We start from the raw sequence: 15349 nt of genomic DNA, 5'->3' as shown, positions 1-15349 counted from the left end.
CGCGAATTTCGAGTCAACTTTCGAGCAGAGTTTGCTCTCCTTTCGAGAACTGATATTACCATGAGTTCCTGTGAACTTTTCGAGAAGAGAGAGACATAGAGACGTGTCTGTGTATATACGTACATATGTACACATGTGCATACATATGGTCTATAATTATCTCGTAGCTTTCATCGTCATGTTATTTCGTCCAGAAATTCACATCCTTTTTTCTCCTTTTTTTTTTCTTTTCTTTTTTTCCCCCTTTTTCTTCACAACCTAAACGGTAAAAAATGTTAACCGAGGATTCAGATTTTTAAACAGAACGGAAAATTTATCTCTCGTGCGACTAAAAGTATCGTCTTGATTTTTTACCGTGATTTTATTTCGCTAAAAAAAGAAAAAAAAAATGTCCGTTAAATCTGAAACTAAAATACTTCGAATTTTGTTAAAATGAATCGTAACTTTTGCTTCCCTTCAATATAACGAAAATCTAAGAAATAGAACTGTCGTGATGATCGAGAAAATTCAATAATTCATTTTGTCGATCGTGAATAATAGTTCTTAAAATAAAATAAAAAAAATAAAAATAAAAAAAAAAATATTATACCTTGAAAGACAAATTAATTAATAGCTTAATTTTTATCGATTAGTAGTCATATTGCTAATAATATTCTTATTTGTTTTCAATATTTATGTTTAAGAAAAATTTATAAATATTTTTAATAACAAATAATTATTTTATATATATATATATATATATATATATATATATAATAAAGCGTATTTCCCTTAAAATTTAGAAATGGTTTGGTATTTGTTGAAAAATACGATATAATATTCTTAAAGGAAGAGAAAATGAAGATATAATAACTTTCATGATAAAGAAAAAATAAATAAATAAATAAATAAATAAATAAATAAATAAATAAATAAATAAATAAATAAATTATTCGTCTCTTTCCTCCTATTAAAAAAAGAAATTATATTTTCCGCTGCTTTCTCTTCTTATCTAGTTCAGGATTAATTTATAAAGTAGGAAAAATGGAGATTTAAATACTCTCGTGACGCGAAAAAAGAGAGAAAAAAAAAAGAAAAAAAAGAAAAAAAAGACAGAAAAAGAAGAAAAAAAAAAAGAAAAAAAAAGACAGAAAAAGAAGAAAAAAAAAGAAAGAGATAAATTAATCATTAGTTTCTCATTCCTGTTAAAGTGAAATTATAGTTTCTATCTTTTTTTTTTTTTTTTGGATAAGATAAATTAATTCGTTTCTATTTATTTGAGGAATATTTTTATTAATCAATGATAAATATTTTCAGTGCATATAACTATTTTCCTTGTATTTAATAACACTAATTATTTCCAATAAATTGCATAACTTATAATATATATTTATTATATATACTGTTCATTTATTTAAAATTTTTTATCAAAATATAATGTTACTCTTTATTAAGCTATTCGAAATTATCTATATTCATTCCTTAGAATTTGATTACAGGGACAAAAATAAATTATTTAAATTAAACATTCGCCTCGATTAAAAATCATACTAATTTGATAAGTCAGAGAGTGGGCGAGCGGGATCTTGAGACTGGTTGTATCCCTGTCGTTTCTCTTTTTCGAGTTATTTCGGTAATTGGAACGTTCAGTTGATGTGCTCGCATATGTGTAATCTTAACCTAAATTTCACACCTGCCGATCGTTGAAATTAGCGAGAGAACAACGACAAGAAAATTTTTTAAAGAAATATCATTAAAAAATTCAATCTTTTCGTCCGAATAGTTCACGTGGCGATAATTAAATAGATAGAGAACGAATGAAAAAAAAAAAAAAAAAAAAAAAAAAAAAAAAAAAAAAAAAAAAAAAAAGAAAGGACAAAAAAAGAACTCTGACTCGAATAAAATCGATCAATAACGCGATAATAAATGCAAGATATCTAAAAGAAGAAAAAAAAAAAAAAAAAAAAAAAAAAACTATATATGCCTATTCGAGTATCTAAATATAACTTCGTTAAAAGTCAATAACCAGTATAGCGTAGAACTATTTAACATTTCCTTTTTTTTACTTTTGTTTTACTCTTTCTTTTTATCTTTTAACATGGTTATGCAGTCGTTTAAATTTTCTATAAAGAGAAAATAATAATAATAATAATAATGATGATAATAATAATAATAATTGTTATTATTACTAACGTATAACGTAAAAGATCGATTACACGATGCCAACCGTAGATAAAGACCAATCTAGATTTTATCGATCTATAATAGAGCCAAGTCGTCGTTGAAACGGATAGCGCCAAACTATAGTTTTAACCCCTACACACCCTCACCCACTCGAAGATATACGAGAAATAGGAATGCTGACGTGGTTACTCTTGATAAATATCAGAAAGACGCGTAACTAAAAGTCTATAAAAATGGTGACAGAAATCCGGAGCAAACAGTCCTACAATATCCTATTTGATATACGAGCTAAATCATCCTTCACGTGCAGAACTTGTCCGACAATATAGGCTAAACAAGTCCACAGTAAAGTAACGAGTACGAAACTGTGGTCTCATGATACTATGTTTTCTTTTTCTTTTTTTTCTCTTTTATTTTATTTTATTTTTTTTTTTTTCTTTTTTTTTTTTTTTTTTTTTTTTTTTCCTCAACTCTAGAAAACTTGTTTTAACATTGCGATATTATCATTCAACGACCGATAAATTGTACATGTGGATATTCACATATGCGCATCGAGTATATACGTAAATAGTAATCAGACCGATATACTAAATCAATATTATCAATGCCAGCTCGTTAATAATGATGACGTATAGAGTAGTATGTATCCAAGTCGTAAATATATCATTTGATGCTTTTATAAAAATATCGATTCTTCTATGAAAATTCAAAGTTTTGTTTGATAAATTTATGTTCGTTTATTTCTGCATCGATGAATCTTTGATATTTAAATATCAATAGTTTGATATTTAAAAATTGATCGAATATAATTATTGCATATGTGAATGAGATTATTAATGTTTTTTTTTTTTGCGAATTAAGCACTCCTTCTTAATAAGTTACAAACTAATTGTAAGTAATTTTAAGTATTTCTTTAGTCGATTGTAACTGAATAAACCAGAATATTTCATTTAGCCGGATTTCCTGTTCAGATATATAATACACATATGTACAAATAGATATAAATAATAATTTTTTTCTTTTTCTTCTTATCACATCATCGACGGCATCCATCGTGGAAACAATTGTTCTTTCTTCTTAAACAAGAACAAATCGTCCAATTCACGAATTATAACCCTGACTTGATGCATTCCTAAAAACTTGAACGTATTGTGATTCGGGCGATTTACGGAAAAAAATATTTTAAAAAAATGAAAAAATATATACAATTATATTCTTATATATATATAAAAATATATAAGAATAATAATAAATTATTATTTGTATTATTATCATTATTATTATTATTTTTATTATTATTATTATTATTATTATTATTTTTATTATTATTATTATTATCATCATCATCATTGCAATATATAAAAGATGTTATTAACACATACATTATATGATTTTATTATTTTATATTTTAACATGATATTGTTCTTTGGAAATATTATTGAAATCTTTAATTCTAAAATAAATATCAATTTATACATACACATATCTACATATACATCATATAGATAGATACACACATACGTAAATTAATTTACATAATATCAAACACATGTATAATATTATATTACATGGAATCGATTGAAGAGAACTAGTCTCCTCGAATAACTTCAATGTCATCTAGTCAAATGAAAATCTTTAACATAATTCATAGACTAAGATAAATGATCATATTCATGATTTATCTTACAAACGTTTAGTTATTACTTTCGTTTGGCTTTAACTCAAGTTGACAAAATTAAATCCGATCGATCAATTTTATCAAATATCATGATCAAATCATTCATTCGATATATATATATATATATATATATATATAAATGTTATAATGCGAAAACGTATGTATACGTATATATATATATATGAACGATAACCTACATACGTTTTCGCATTATAACATCGTACATTTTATCAATGTAGATAACGTTCGTCGATTGAATTCAATAGAAATAGTAATCGCGTATTAACCCATCACGTTTGCGTTATGTTAACAAATAATAATTATCTATAGCAATGCTCTTTCGTGCTGTGTAAAGAACAATTATTATGTAAATAGGATAGAAAATGAAATGGAATATTAAAGAAAATCCCGTTAGGCTTGGTAATACTGTTAAAAGATTGCAACATTCATTTTTCTTTTTTTTTTCTTTTTTTTTTCTTTTTTTTTTTCTTTTTTTTTTTCTTTTTTTTTATTTTTTTTTTTTTATTTATAACGATTACAGTCGACATATTATCGATCAAAGAATAATTTTAAACCAACGCCCCTACTAGAATCTACCATTAGATCTTTTTTTGTTTTAATATTAATCAAAGTTGTGCAAAAAAAATAAAAAGAGGGGGAAAAAAAAAGATTTCATTATTTCTTTTCTTTTTTCTTCTTATCGATTCTCAAAAAAAAAAAAAAAAAAAAAAAAAAAAAAAAGAAAAAAATTACATCTCATAAACATTATAATGATAGGTCATTTTTTTTCTCCTTCTTTTTTTATTCTGATCTGCAACAATTTGTTATAGAATAATGGCATGTTCGCATAACTCATAATTCTTGAAATTCGCATAATTCACCTACGTGATTCACGTCTAATTGATGTAAACTTTAGTTTCGCGGATAATCGATGAAACTTATCAAGGTGAAAGACAAGGTAATAACAGTTTTAAAAAAATCGATTAACAGATTTCAATTCAGTCCCACTTAAATCTTCGTTACGTCATTACGATCACAGTATAGTTTCAATTATTCTTTACTCAGTCATATTTATTCATACTATATCAGTCAAGATCAATACATATATCATATTCTATGAACATCGAGAGCTTAAAGGAATAGAAAATATTCTTTGCCTATAAAAAAAAAAAAAAAAAAAAAAAAAAAAAAAAAAAATTAATAAATAAAAAAAAGAAGAGATTGAAAGTTAAAGGTCAATTCACACATTTCAGAGTATCCGTTCTGATTTTATCGATTATCGTATATAATTTAAATGTATAAACTTAGATCTTCGTCGACGATTTTTTTTTCTTCTTTTTTTTTTTTTTTTTTTTTTTTTTTTTTTTTTTTCTAAATGAACCGAAATAAAAAAAAAAAAGAAAAAAGAAAAAAAAGAAGGAAAAGAACGTTACGGCTCGTCTTGAATTTTCTTATATGAAATTTTTTCTTCTTTCTTTCTCCCTTTTTTTATTTTTTTATTTTTTTTTATTTTTCTTGTTAACGTTCACAAGAAGGAAAATAAAAAAAAAAAGAGAGAAAATAAAAGGGAGCTTTTATTCTTTAACGAATAATTAACTGAATTAAAAACAACTCGTACATGTAATGTACCTATACGTTTTCAACGTTTCAGTACATACATACATACGTATATATTGTATACCAATTTTCACTTGCTAGAGATTTGGCAAAAGATTTTGAAACTCGAAATAAACTGTCGAGTTCGTAAATACAACTAATTTTACGAAATTCCACACGGATTATTTTTCCTGAATTATAAGAGGGAATGATTCGTTCGTTACACCATTCGAATTTAATTGTTTATTTCGAAAATTGTATGTTCGTCACTAATACGATACGATACATTTTATATACATTTGTAGTTTAAATGAATGTAATTTTAAAACAATGAAATCACGAAGTTTTAATCAATTTCAATTGGTTAAATTTTATTGATTGAATTTAATAGAAAAAAACTTTTGGTATTTTAATTAAAGTAGTTGTAATTATAACAATTTGTTAATATGTTATAAATGGATGGTCGGTATTTATAATAAACCTGGACGTAACCCTGACATTTAATTATTTTTATACTAACCACTTATATACTAATAGTTTACTACATATATTGACCAAACAAAATCGGATTTTTAATTTTATCGTAAGATTTGTTTCTATCGTAGAATTGATCAATATAAAATATCATAGAAAATTTTTAATCGCAACTTTTCTATTAATTTTATATTCTTGACGATAATAAAATTTACAAATAACAAATTTTTCTTTTTTTTTCTTTTTTTATATACTTTTAAAATGCGATATATTATACGCGTGAAAAATAAATTCTGTAAGATCGGTCATAACATTTTTATTAAAAAAAAAAAAAAAAAGAAAAAAAAAAAAAAAAAAAAAAAAAAAAGGAGGCCATAAGTATAAATAGTTCGTACACCAGTGTAAATAAGATAAATTGACATTACCTCGAGTTACCTTCTTACCAAGTTTAACCTCGACTATCATCGAGATCGTGTCGATTAGCATTAATTTTACGCGAAGTATATAATGTTAAATATGTTCGACAACGTTGTTACCAATTATCCACCATAACTATGCTCAACGTGTGATTTAATCGGTCATACATAAATTCCATTTTTATGTGTGTTCTTATAAAAACGCTCGATAGAATACTTGTAATAACCTTACTTATAATTAATATGTTTCTTTTTACGTCAATGCTACGAGAAAGAAAAAATTGTTTTGTATCGTTATTTTTTTCTTTTTTTTTTTTTTATATCGATACAGTATACAGGGCGTACTAACATCTTTTCTCATTTCTAATCTATGGAGATTTACTCAAATCTACTCTAATCGGAGTTATTTATTCCGATTGAAAAAAAGAAAAAAAAAAAACATTTATTCGATGTACTAACATTGTCCTAATATTTCTATAATCAATTGTGTATGCACACATATACACACAAACACAGAAAGAGAGAGAGAGAGAGAGAGAGAGAGGAAAGAGAAAGACAGCCACACATATACACAGATTTGTCTACCGTAAAAGAAAAATAAACAGCTAATATCTCCTAAGTTTAACCTATTCTAATAAATAATCATTATCATTTATATTTTACATATGCGTATTTGCACTGATTCATTTATACAATGACCCGGTTAAGCATCCAATGACTACGTCATTGTAAAATAAAAAGTTTAGACGACAAAAAAAAAGAAACCAAAAAGATTTTTCTTCTTTCTTTCTTTTCTTTTCTATTATGCTCATCGATCTATTACTATCTTAACATTAATACGATAATTATAGTATATAATATACGTTTAATGGAACTTGAATATTTGTAACTAAAAGTCATTTTGAATTCTCATTAATATTTAACGATCAACGTCATATATATATATATATATATATATATATATATATATATATATATATGTATATTATGAACAGTGTATTTACAACCAGATAATTTCGAATTCATGTTAAATTCTCTCACGCGAAATTCACAATTAAATGCACGTGACATCAACTATGAGGAAACATCGAAGAGTTCGAATAACTTATTGTCTATCGTGAAGTCTTCATGGTTGAATTTTACGACGAATAATTGCGTAAGAAATGTTTCTTATGAATACATACAACATACATATACATATATATACATATTGCTGAATCTTATTCTATATATATATAGTATAAAAAGAATTTCGTTTAGAAATTTTTTCTACTCTTTCTTTCCCCTCTACCCCCTTCCCACCCCTTGTAATGTCTATCACGTAATAGTTTGCAAAAGCGAAAGCTGTGAACGTGATATCAAAAATGAATTGTACGAAAGAAAAGATTGGGGACCACTGCGCGTGATTGATATTACCCAATCAGTATGAAAATCTCTCTCTCTCTCTCTCTCTCTCTCTCTCTCTCTCTTTTTTCCTCTTTGCATAGTACATGAGGTAAGGAAGTATGTGAGTGAGAGAGCAAAAGAGAGAGAGAGAGAGAGAGAGATGCATACAAAAGTGCATAGACCAACGAAAAGCCAACCGAAGTGAGAAACTCTACGGCTTCGTACGAACGACTGTAAAGATGTGTCTCACTACTCCTAAATATAACCACCGTTTGCCACGGCTATTTCCTACTCGAGATAAACTCGAGCCAAGAGAGCAGAAAATCCTATCCTTTCGCTAAAGCTATCACGTAGACTAATACAATAAAATAATACTCGATTATCGAATGATATTTTTCGAATCTTATTAATTTATCATCGATCGACAGTGAAATTATCAACAATTCTCTCTCTCTCTCTCCCTCCTTTCCCCTCCTTCTCTCTCTTTCTTTTGTTCTTTGGGAAATGTCAAAATATTTTATATATATATATATATATATATATATATATATATATATGTATGTATACATACAATTCTAATTTTGATAAAAAAAGTGTAAGTACACTAATATCATATGTACATTCTACGTTGCTATCCTCTTATGGCACATATTGTTCATTTATTTGATCATTTTTATAAATTAATTAATGACAAGTATCTTGTAAAATAAATGACCAATATATATAAATATTTTGATCGCTATAAATAATTAAGGATAAGGGTTGCGTCATTTACATTATACATATCGATATTTTATTATTAATAATGATAATGTATTTGAAATACTAATTAAATATTTCAAAATATTGAATTAATAAATAATAATCTTTTGAAAGTTTACAAATCAATTGAATTTCTATTATATCTTATATCTGTTATATTCTAATCATATATATATATATATATATATATATATATATATATATATATATCGAAAACACATAATAAAATTTTCAAGGCTGATTATAGAGGAAATTTATTTCAAATATAAAATTTTAAGTGTCGATTGAGTGCTTCGAAATTTAAAAATAAAAATCTAAAACTGGTTTTCAAATCATTTTGTGTCTCTGAACAAATTGCATAATTTAAGAAAATAAAAAAAAGAAAAAGATCGTAATAGATAACTTTGGAAAAACATAATAAACGTGAAATAAATAGTAATAAATATTTATATAAACCTTTTTATAAACCGACGATTTCCAAATTTAATGTTAAAACCTAAATCTTCATTCGATCTATTGATCGTCGCATTATTCATGGATGCATCGTCATTAGAAAAACTACAGAATTCAACAAACATCTTTAACGAATGATAACTTTTTCATAATTTTTTTTGAAACAATAAATTTTCACATAATAAAACTTACATCCCTCTTTGGTTTATATCCAATGTACTCTTACTCTCTCCGCACACTTATATAAAAAATCACTCGAAAACTAGATCCTCATACTTTGAATTATATAATAACAATGATATAATGATACTACTACTACTACTACTACTACTACTACTACTACTACTAATAATAATAATAATAATAATAATAATAATAATAAATACAATTTAAACGTTGTCTTATTAGCCTTACGACTAAATAAAAAATTTACGACTAAATAAATAATTTCGACTGGATTGGAGAGGAAAAAAAAATTAAAAAACGAAAATGAACGTAAACGCTCCTACAAGTATTTAATTTTAGAAAAAAAAAGAAAAAAAAAAAAAAAAAAGAAAAAGAAAAAGAAAAAATGTCGAAGATAAGCATTCAAGCGTATTACATGCTCATTAACAGAAATCACACTCGTTACGTTACCATTGTTTTCGTATTTTCAAGTGTAAAAAATCATAAACAAAATAAATACACATTAAAAGGTAGAGACATACATACGTAAATAAATAGTATCACATTCCCATTTCAATTTCAATTCGTATCGCTCACGTAAAATTTTTCTTTTTTGAACCATCGCAAACGACGTTCTTTGTTCGTCCGTTGTTTTAATATTCATCGATTCGATGTGCGATTAGATATGCGATTAGATATGCGATTAGTTTATATGTACATACGTATCGTATCTACTATTTGTTAATATTCAAGGAAATAAGTTATACTTTTATCAAACATTTATAAACTATTAGTTTATAAATATTTAATTGTTTGACAGAAAAAATAATAATTTGAATTGATATAACTTCGCTATATCAAAATATTTTATATATTTAATGGAGCGTGAAAAGTTTGCAAAAAAAAAAAAAAAAAAAAAAAAAAAAAAAAAAATGAAATAAAATGTTAATAAAATTAAAGATATGTCATTACAAACGCATTCCTTTTTATATCCAATATATTTTTTTGTCCATGTCTACAAATAAAGAAAAAAAAAAAAAAAAAATTATATAATTTGTAAAAATTATACTTATTATTATATATTGTCATAATTATGCCATATTATAATTAAGAAATGTTATGAAAAGCTTAGAATTTATTTGCTGATGATAAAATATAAAAAAAATTTCAAGAATAGATATGTATATAATACATCTGTCTCTATGTGTGTATGATACCAAATTATTATTATACGTATTATTGCACGTATTGTTACAGATGGTCAAAGAAAGAAAAACAAAAATTATTCCACACTTTTATACAGATTACTACTATTATCAGTCAATAATCATATAGTTGAATCGATAAAATGATAAGAAATATTATGAATGAATGAAAAAAACACTATTCGATATCGCTTTCCTCCTGATTTTATTATTACATATTATTGCAAATTGAAACCATAATAAATTCCATACTATTTATAAATAGAATTAATAAAAAAAAAAAAAAAAAAAAAAAAAAAGAAAAGAAAAGAAAAAAATGAAAAGAAAACGGATATAAATTTAATTGTAAAATGCATTCACATGTCAAGGCCATGATCATAATATCAATCTTAATTTCAAGTTTAATATGACGTTGATAGAAACGAGACACCCTGTATATGCAATTCTTTTTATTTTTTACCAAGTGTTCTCTAACAAACGTACATCTGTGAAAAAAGAAATTAATCAAGCGTGTTTTCATTGCCGTTAAAAATACATCGATTAACGTCATACAAATATATCGATTAATGTTAAAAATAGCAGAAGAAAAAAAAAGAAGAATAAAATTGATTACTTAATGAACATCATTTGAAATTGACTAAAATTGGGATAGGCGATACTTGACTGCTTTTATTTATTTTTTTTTTTTTTATTTTCTTAATTTTTATATAAAAATTCTTGTCCAAAGCAAATATAATTGACATAAAATTAATTAATTTGGATGTATAAAAAAAAAAAAATAATAAATAAATAAAAAAAGAGAAAAACTATGTGCAACCAATACGTCAAATATTATTTTATATCTATATAAATATAACCTATACATACACACATATATATATATGTATATATACATGTATATATGTATATATATATTATTTCATTTTTTATACAATATAAAATATTGTATTACATAACTAAAATATGATTATGTAATACAAATTTAATAATATACAATTATATAATATTCCCTAACTCAATCTTATAATATACATATATATATATATATATATATATATATATATAAAATTCTTTTTTTCAATACAATTATATAATCATACAAAGTACTCTTACTTTTATCCTCAGCGAAATGATTGTCTTATTTCATGAATAAAAATAAAATAAAAAAATTAGTTAGAAATAATGTATAAAACAATTTTATTATTTACTTGGAGGTAATCAAAAGTTTAATCGTAATACGATTAATGATATATTAAGTTAATCATAACCTTTGATTAGATAATATATATATATGAAACAACAACAACGTTATATATAATATTATATATATATATAGTAATGCATATATTTACATGAGTAAATGAAGGAAAGAAAAAGGAAGCTCTATAAACATAGGAAGATCTCTCAATAAAACCATAAAAGTAATTTACCAATGGCAAATTATAATTAAAACTGTGAACATTCTCTCAGATACGATCGGCGATTTGTTCAATAATTAATTAAATTAACGAGCTCGAGTTATAATTAATTAATAACGATATCAATGAAATACATACATATTTATTTACTATTACAACATCCCTATTGAATTTCAATCCTCATCCCTAAATCTGTCCAATCAATATTTTAAAACAACTCTAAAATCAATTGTTAGTTTGAAATATTGATTTCTATATTTAGATCGAATGATTCCAATCGAAGTTTTATTTTTTAAAAGCAATATTTTTTTAGGGCTCTAAGTAAAAAAAAAAAAACTTTTTTTGTACAGAAGTTACTTATTTCCTTTTTTCCCCCGTAGAATACATTGTCGTTATAAAAAGAATATAGGATTTTTATCAAAGAAAAATAAACGTTGACCTTGTAATGAAGTTGATATCTACCATAAAAAAAAAAAAAAATATATATAACAATAATACTTCAATCCTGAAATAAGATAAATCTTATCTTAAAAATTTTACTCGACAATTCGAATTGAAAATTTGTAACTTTTTATGTTTCGAATACCCGGTATATATTATCGTATTAATATTATAACTTAAAATTTAAAAAATGCAACATTAAATAACTTTGTATAGGATGTAATAAATAATATTATAGTGATAAAATGTAATAAGATTTGAAAAATATAAATATATACATACATACATACATACATCATACATACATACATACCTATATATATATATATATAGCAAGATGCGAGTTCATTTCGAAATAATGTCTAAAAAAATATTTAATTCGAAACGAGCGAACATTTCTCCGCGAAGAAAATTTTTTTTTTTTTTTTTTTTTTTTTTTTTTTTTTTTTTTTTTTTACTTCATTTTATTTTATTTTATTTTCATTATATATTTTTCCTCATGGAAGAGATCATGTACAGGATGAAAGACGTTGTGTTAAAGTACAAAAATATCTCACCAGAGGGTGTTAGGGTCGAGAAGAAGTGTGGCCATTGCACTGTCCAATAGAGACGAACCGATCGAGAGAGACAAGTGATGTACATATATGTATATATATAATATATATATATATACATATATATACAAATATATATATACATATATATGTATATATATATATATGATTTATCTATATATGTCGTATATATGGTATATGAATGTATGATGTACTCACCCTGAGGCGATGCAGGCAACCGTCTCTTGCAGCGTTGTAGACAATTAGTGCAAAATCCATTTTTTTGTCATGGCGTCTCACAGTATAATGGTCTATCATGATCTTCTCCAGCACACTTTCCTCCTCCTACTCCTCCTCCTCCTTCTCCTTCTCCTTCTTCTCCTTTTCCACAAAGGCTTTCTTACCAAGTTGAATGTTCCTATCTCACTCCTTTAAAAGTTCCTTTGTTTTAAAGGTAAGATAGGTTAGTAAGGAAGAAAGAAAGAAAAAAAAAAGAGAAAAAAAAAAGAGAGAGAGAGAGAGAGAACGAGAGAGAGAGATAGAAAGAAAGAGAAATCGCCGTTTTACAATTGGTCCTTTTCTTTCCAAAATTTTCGATACAAAGAATCCGCCCTGTTTTCTTTTATTATTCCCTTCTCTTGATGACCGAGGAAATTATCGCGTATCGACGAAAAAATCCCGTCACGAAATATTACGTATTATACCTTGTCGAATCTACACATTAAAAAGAGAGAGAAAAAAAAACAAATAAAAGAAAAAAAAAGAAAAAAAAAGTAAAAGAGAAAAGAAACAAAAGGTTCAACTTTCTATAGATTTTCGTATATATCGAACGTTCCCTTTGCGATATCGAGCGTGACCGAGTATAACGCCGAAAACGAACTCGCTCGCCATACGTACGTATAAGAACGAAATTTTATTCCGTACGAATAAAAGATAACGGAATACTCTTAACGCAACGTGAGATTCGGACGACTCCTTCCGTCGTCTACTTTCGTTCCTATCGCGACCGCACGTCTCTTCGTATAACTGTACAGATGTCGCGCCAGTAGCTGCCCCTACTCGACGGCAGACCAACGACGACTAAACCACTCTCAAGCGGCTTGCTCGAATCGATCGTCGTTTCTTTTAAACTCGTCGTGTTCTCTCTTTCTCTCTCTCTCTCTCTCTTTTCCTCTCTCTCTCTCTCTCTCTCTCTTTTCCTCTCTCTCTCTCTCTCTCTCTCTTTTCCTCTCTCTCTCTCTCTCTCTCTTTCTCGTTTCCTCTCTCTCTCTCTCTCTCTTTCTCTTTTCCTCACTCTCTCTCGGTCTCACTCTTTCTCTCTCTTCCTCTCTCGAATTATCCTTATATACCTATCTCTTTCTTTCCGCTTCGATCCGTGACGTTCTTGTTTTCGTTCTCTCCTTGTCTTAATCGTTTCAACGAATAGCATTTGTCTTGCTCTGGCGCATGCGTTTTTTAAAGAACATCGCTCGATCTCTCTATCCTCACTTCCCCCGCTCCTGTTTCAATCAACCCCTTCCTTTCTCGTACGAGCTGACTAACTATCGACGTTTTTCTTTGTATCGTTGCGCCTGTATCTACCGTTTTCGTATCTGATTTACTTTCTTTCCGACCGACCGACCGACCGATCGACACCAACATCAATGACCCATCTCGTAATTTCAACTTTTGCCACCAGATTGCTCCACCTAACAATACTTCGCTCGTAGTATCACACTTCGTACGCAAGAGGGCAATCTAATCTACGTTCAATGACTAATATACCGAACTTTTTCTAAAGGAAATTGAAATTTTCGAATCTTAAATGATTTCTATCACGTCCCTCGAATTTTTCATATCGTTTAATTTTTCATTTTATCGAAGTGTACTGGATGGATATTAATCAAGTTAAACGTTGTACGTTGTATATTACACATTACGATGAAGATCAAGAAAATTGTAAATTTATCGAGCCAAATGATCATTTCAAGGTAAATCAAAAGTACTTATTATCGTGGTTATGATTACGTTGAATATAATCAATTCTTTATTATCAAATGTCATTTTGTTAAAATTTGCAAAAATTGATTTTTTTAAAAACGTCGACTTAAAAGTATCTTTCTATCTTTTCTCCTTGATATTATTTTGAACGACAAACATGAATAAAATAAAATAGGCATCGTTTAAACCCATCGATCTTTCATCTTATTTCGATCCATTTTAAATTTCATTAAGGTCGATTTACAAAGAATTCAATACAATCTTCAGTTTTCGATTGTTCCCTCAGAATAATTTTAATGTTATCGTAATTAATATAAATCCACAAATGCACAAACATTACCAATTCAATTTCTATTCCAATTATCGTACGCACATACATACACAAATATTTTTATATAAACTATACGTAAAAGTCGTAAATAATACCGAAGATGAAACGTATGAATGAATTTCTTGGTTTCACCAAAAACAACATTTCGTTCGATTTAACATCGATACTGTGTCGTCGTCATATATATATATATATATATATATATATATATATATATATATATATGTATATATATCCCTCCCTCATCCCTCCTACCCTCTCTTTCATTCTATTATATCTCTCTTTCGTTTTCTCCCACAGCTGCACGAGCATTGTAGGAGACGAAAA

General features: G+C 26.3%; 1 protein-coding gene across 5 annotated transcripts in view; it reads right to left on the bottom strand.

Moving 5' to 3' along the window:
* The window catches only part of LOC118440900 (protein fem-1 homolog CG6966), a 44060-nt gene extending 29826 nt beyond the window's left edge, over window positions 1–14234 (bottom strand). Inside the window, exons 1-2 of one of the 5 annotated variants that reach the window (XM_035864628.2) lie at window positions 14061–14234; window positions 12931–13152 (exon numbers count right to left, since the gene is read on the bottom strand). In XM_035864628.2, the coding sequence (XP_035720521.1) occupies window positions 12931–13029 (99 nt within the window). In that variant the 5' untranslated portion in view covers window positions 13030–13152; window positions 14061–14234. Of the gene's footprint in view, window positions 1–12714; window positions 12734–12930; window positions 13153–13278; window positions 13822–14060 lie in introns of those variants that run through there. The other 4 variants (XM_035864630.2, XM_035864625.2, XM_035864626.2 and 1 more) reach the window with 4 other exon arrangements.
* Window positions 14235–15349: the final 1115 nt, after the last annotated feature.

Source organism: Vespa mandarinia, chromosome 6 (assembly GCF_050613455.1).
Source record: "Vespa mandarinia isolate Hongniang chromosome 6, ASM5061345v1, whole genome shotgun sequence".
Lineage (NCBI taxonomy): Eukaryota > Metazoa > Arthropoda > Insecta > Hymenoptera > Vespidae > Vespa > Vespa mandarinia.
The sequence above is the reverse complement of the archived record's forward strand: the minus strand, read 5'-3'. Positions and strand labels throughout refer to the sequence as shown.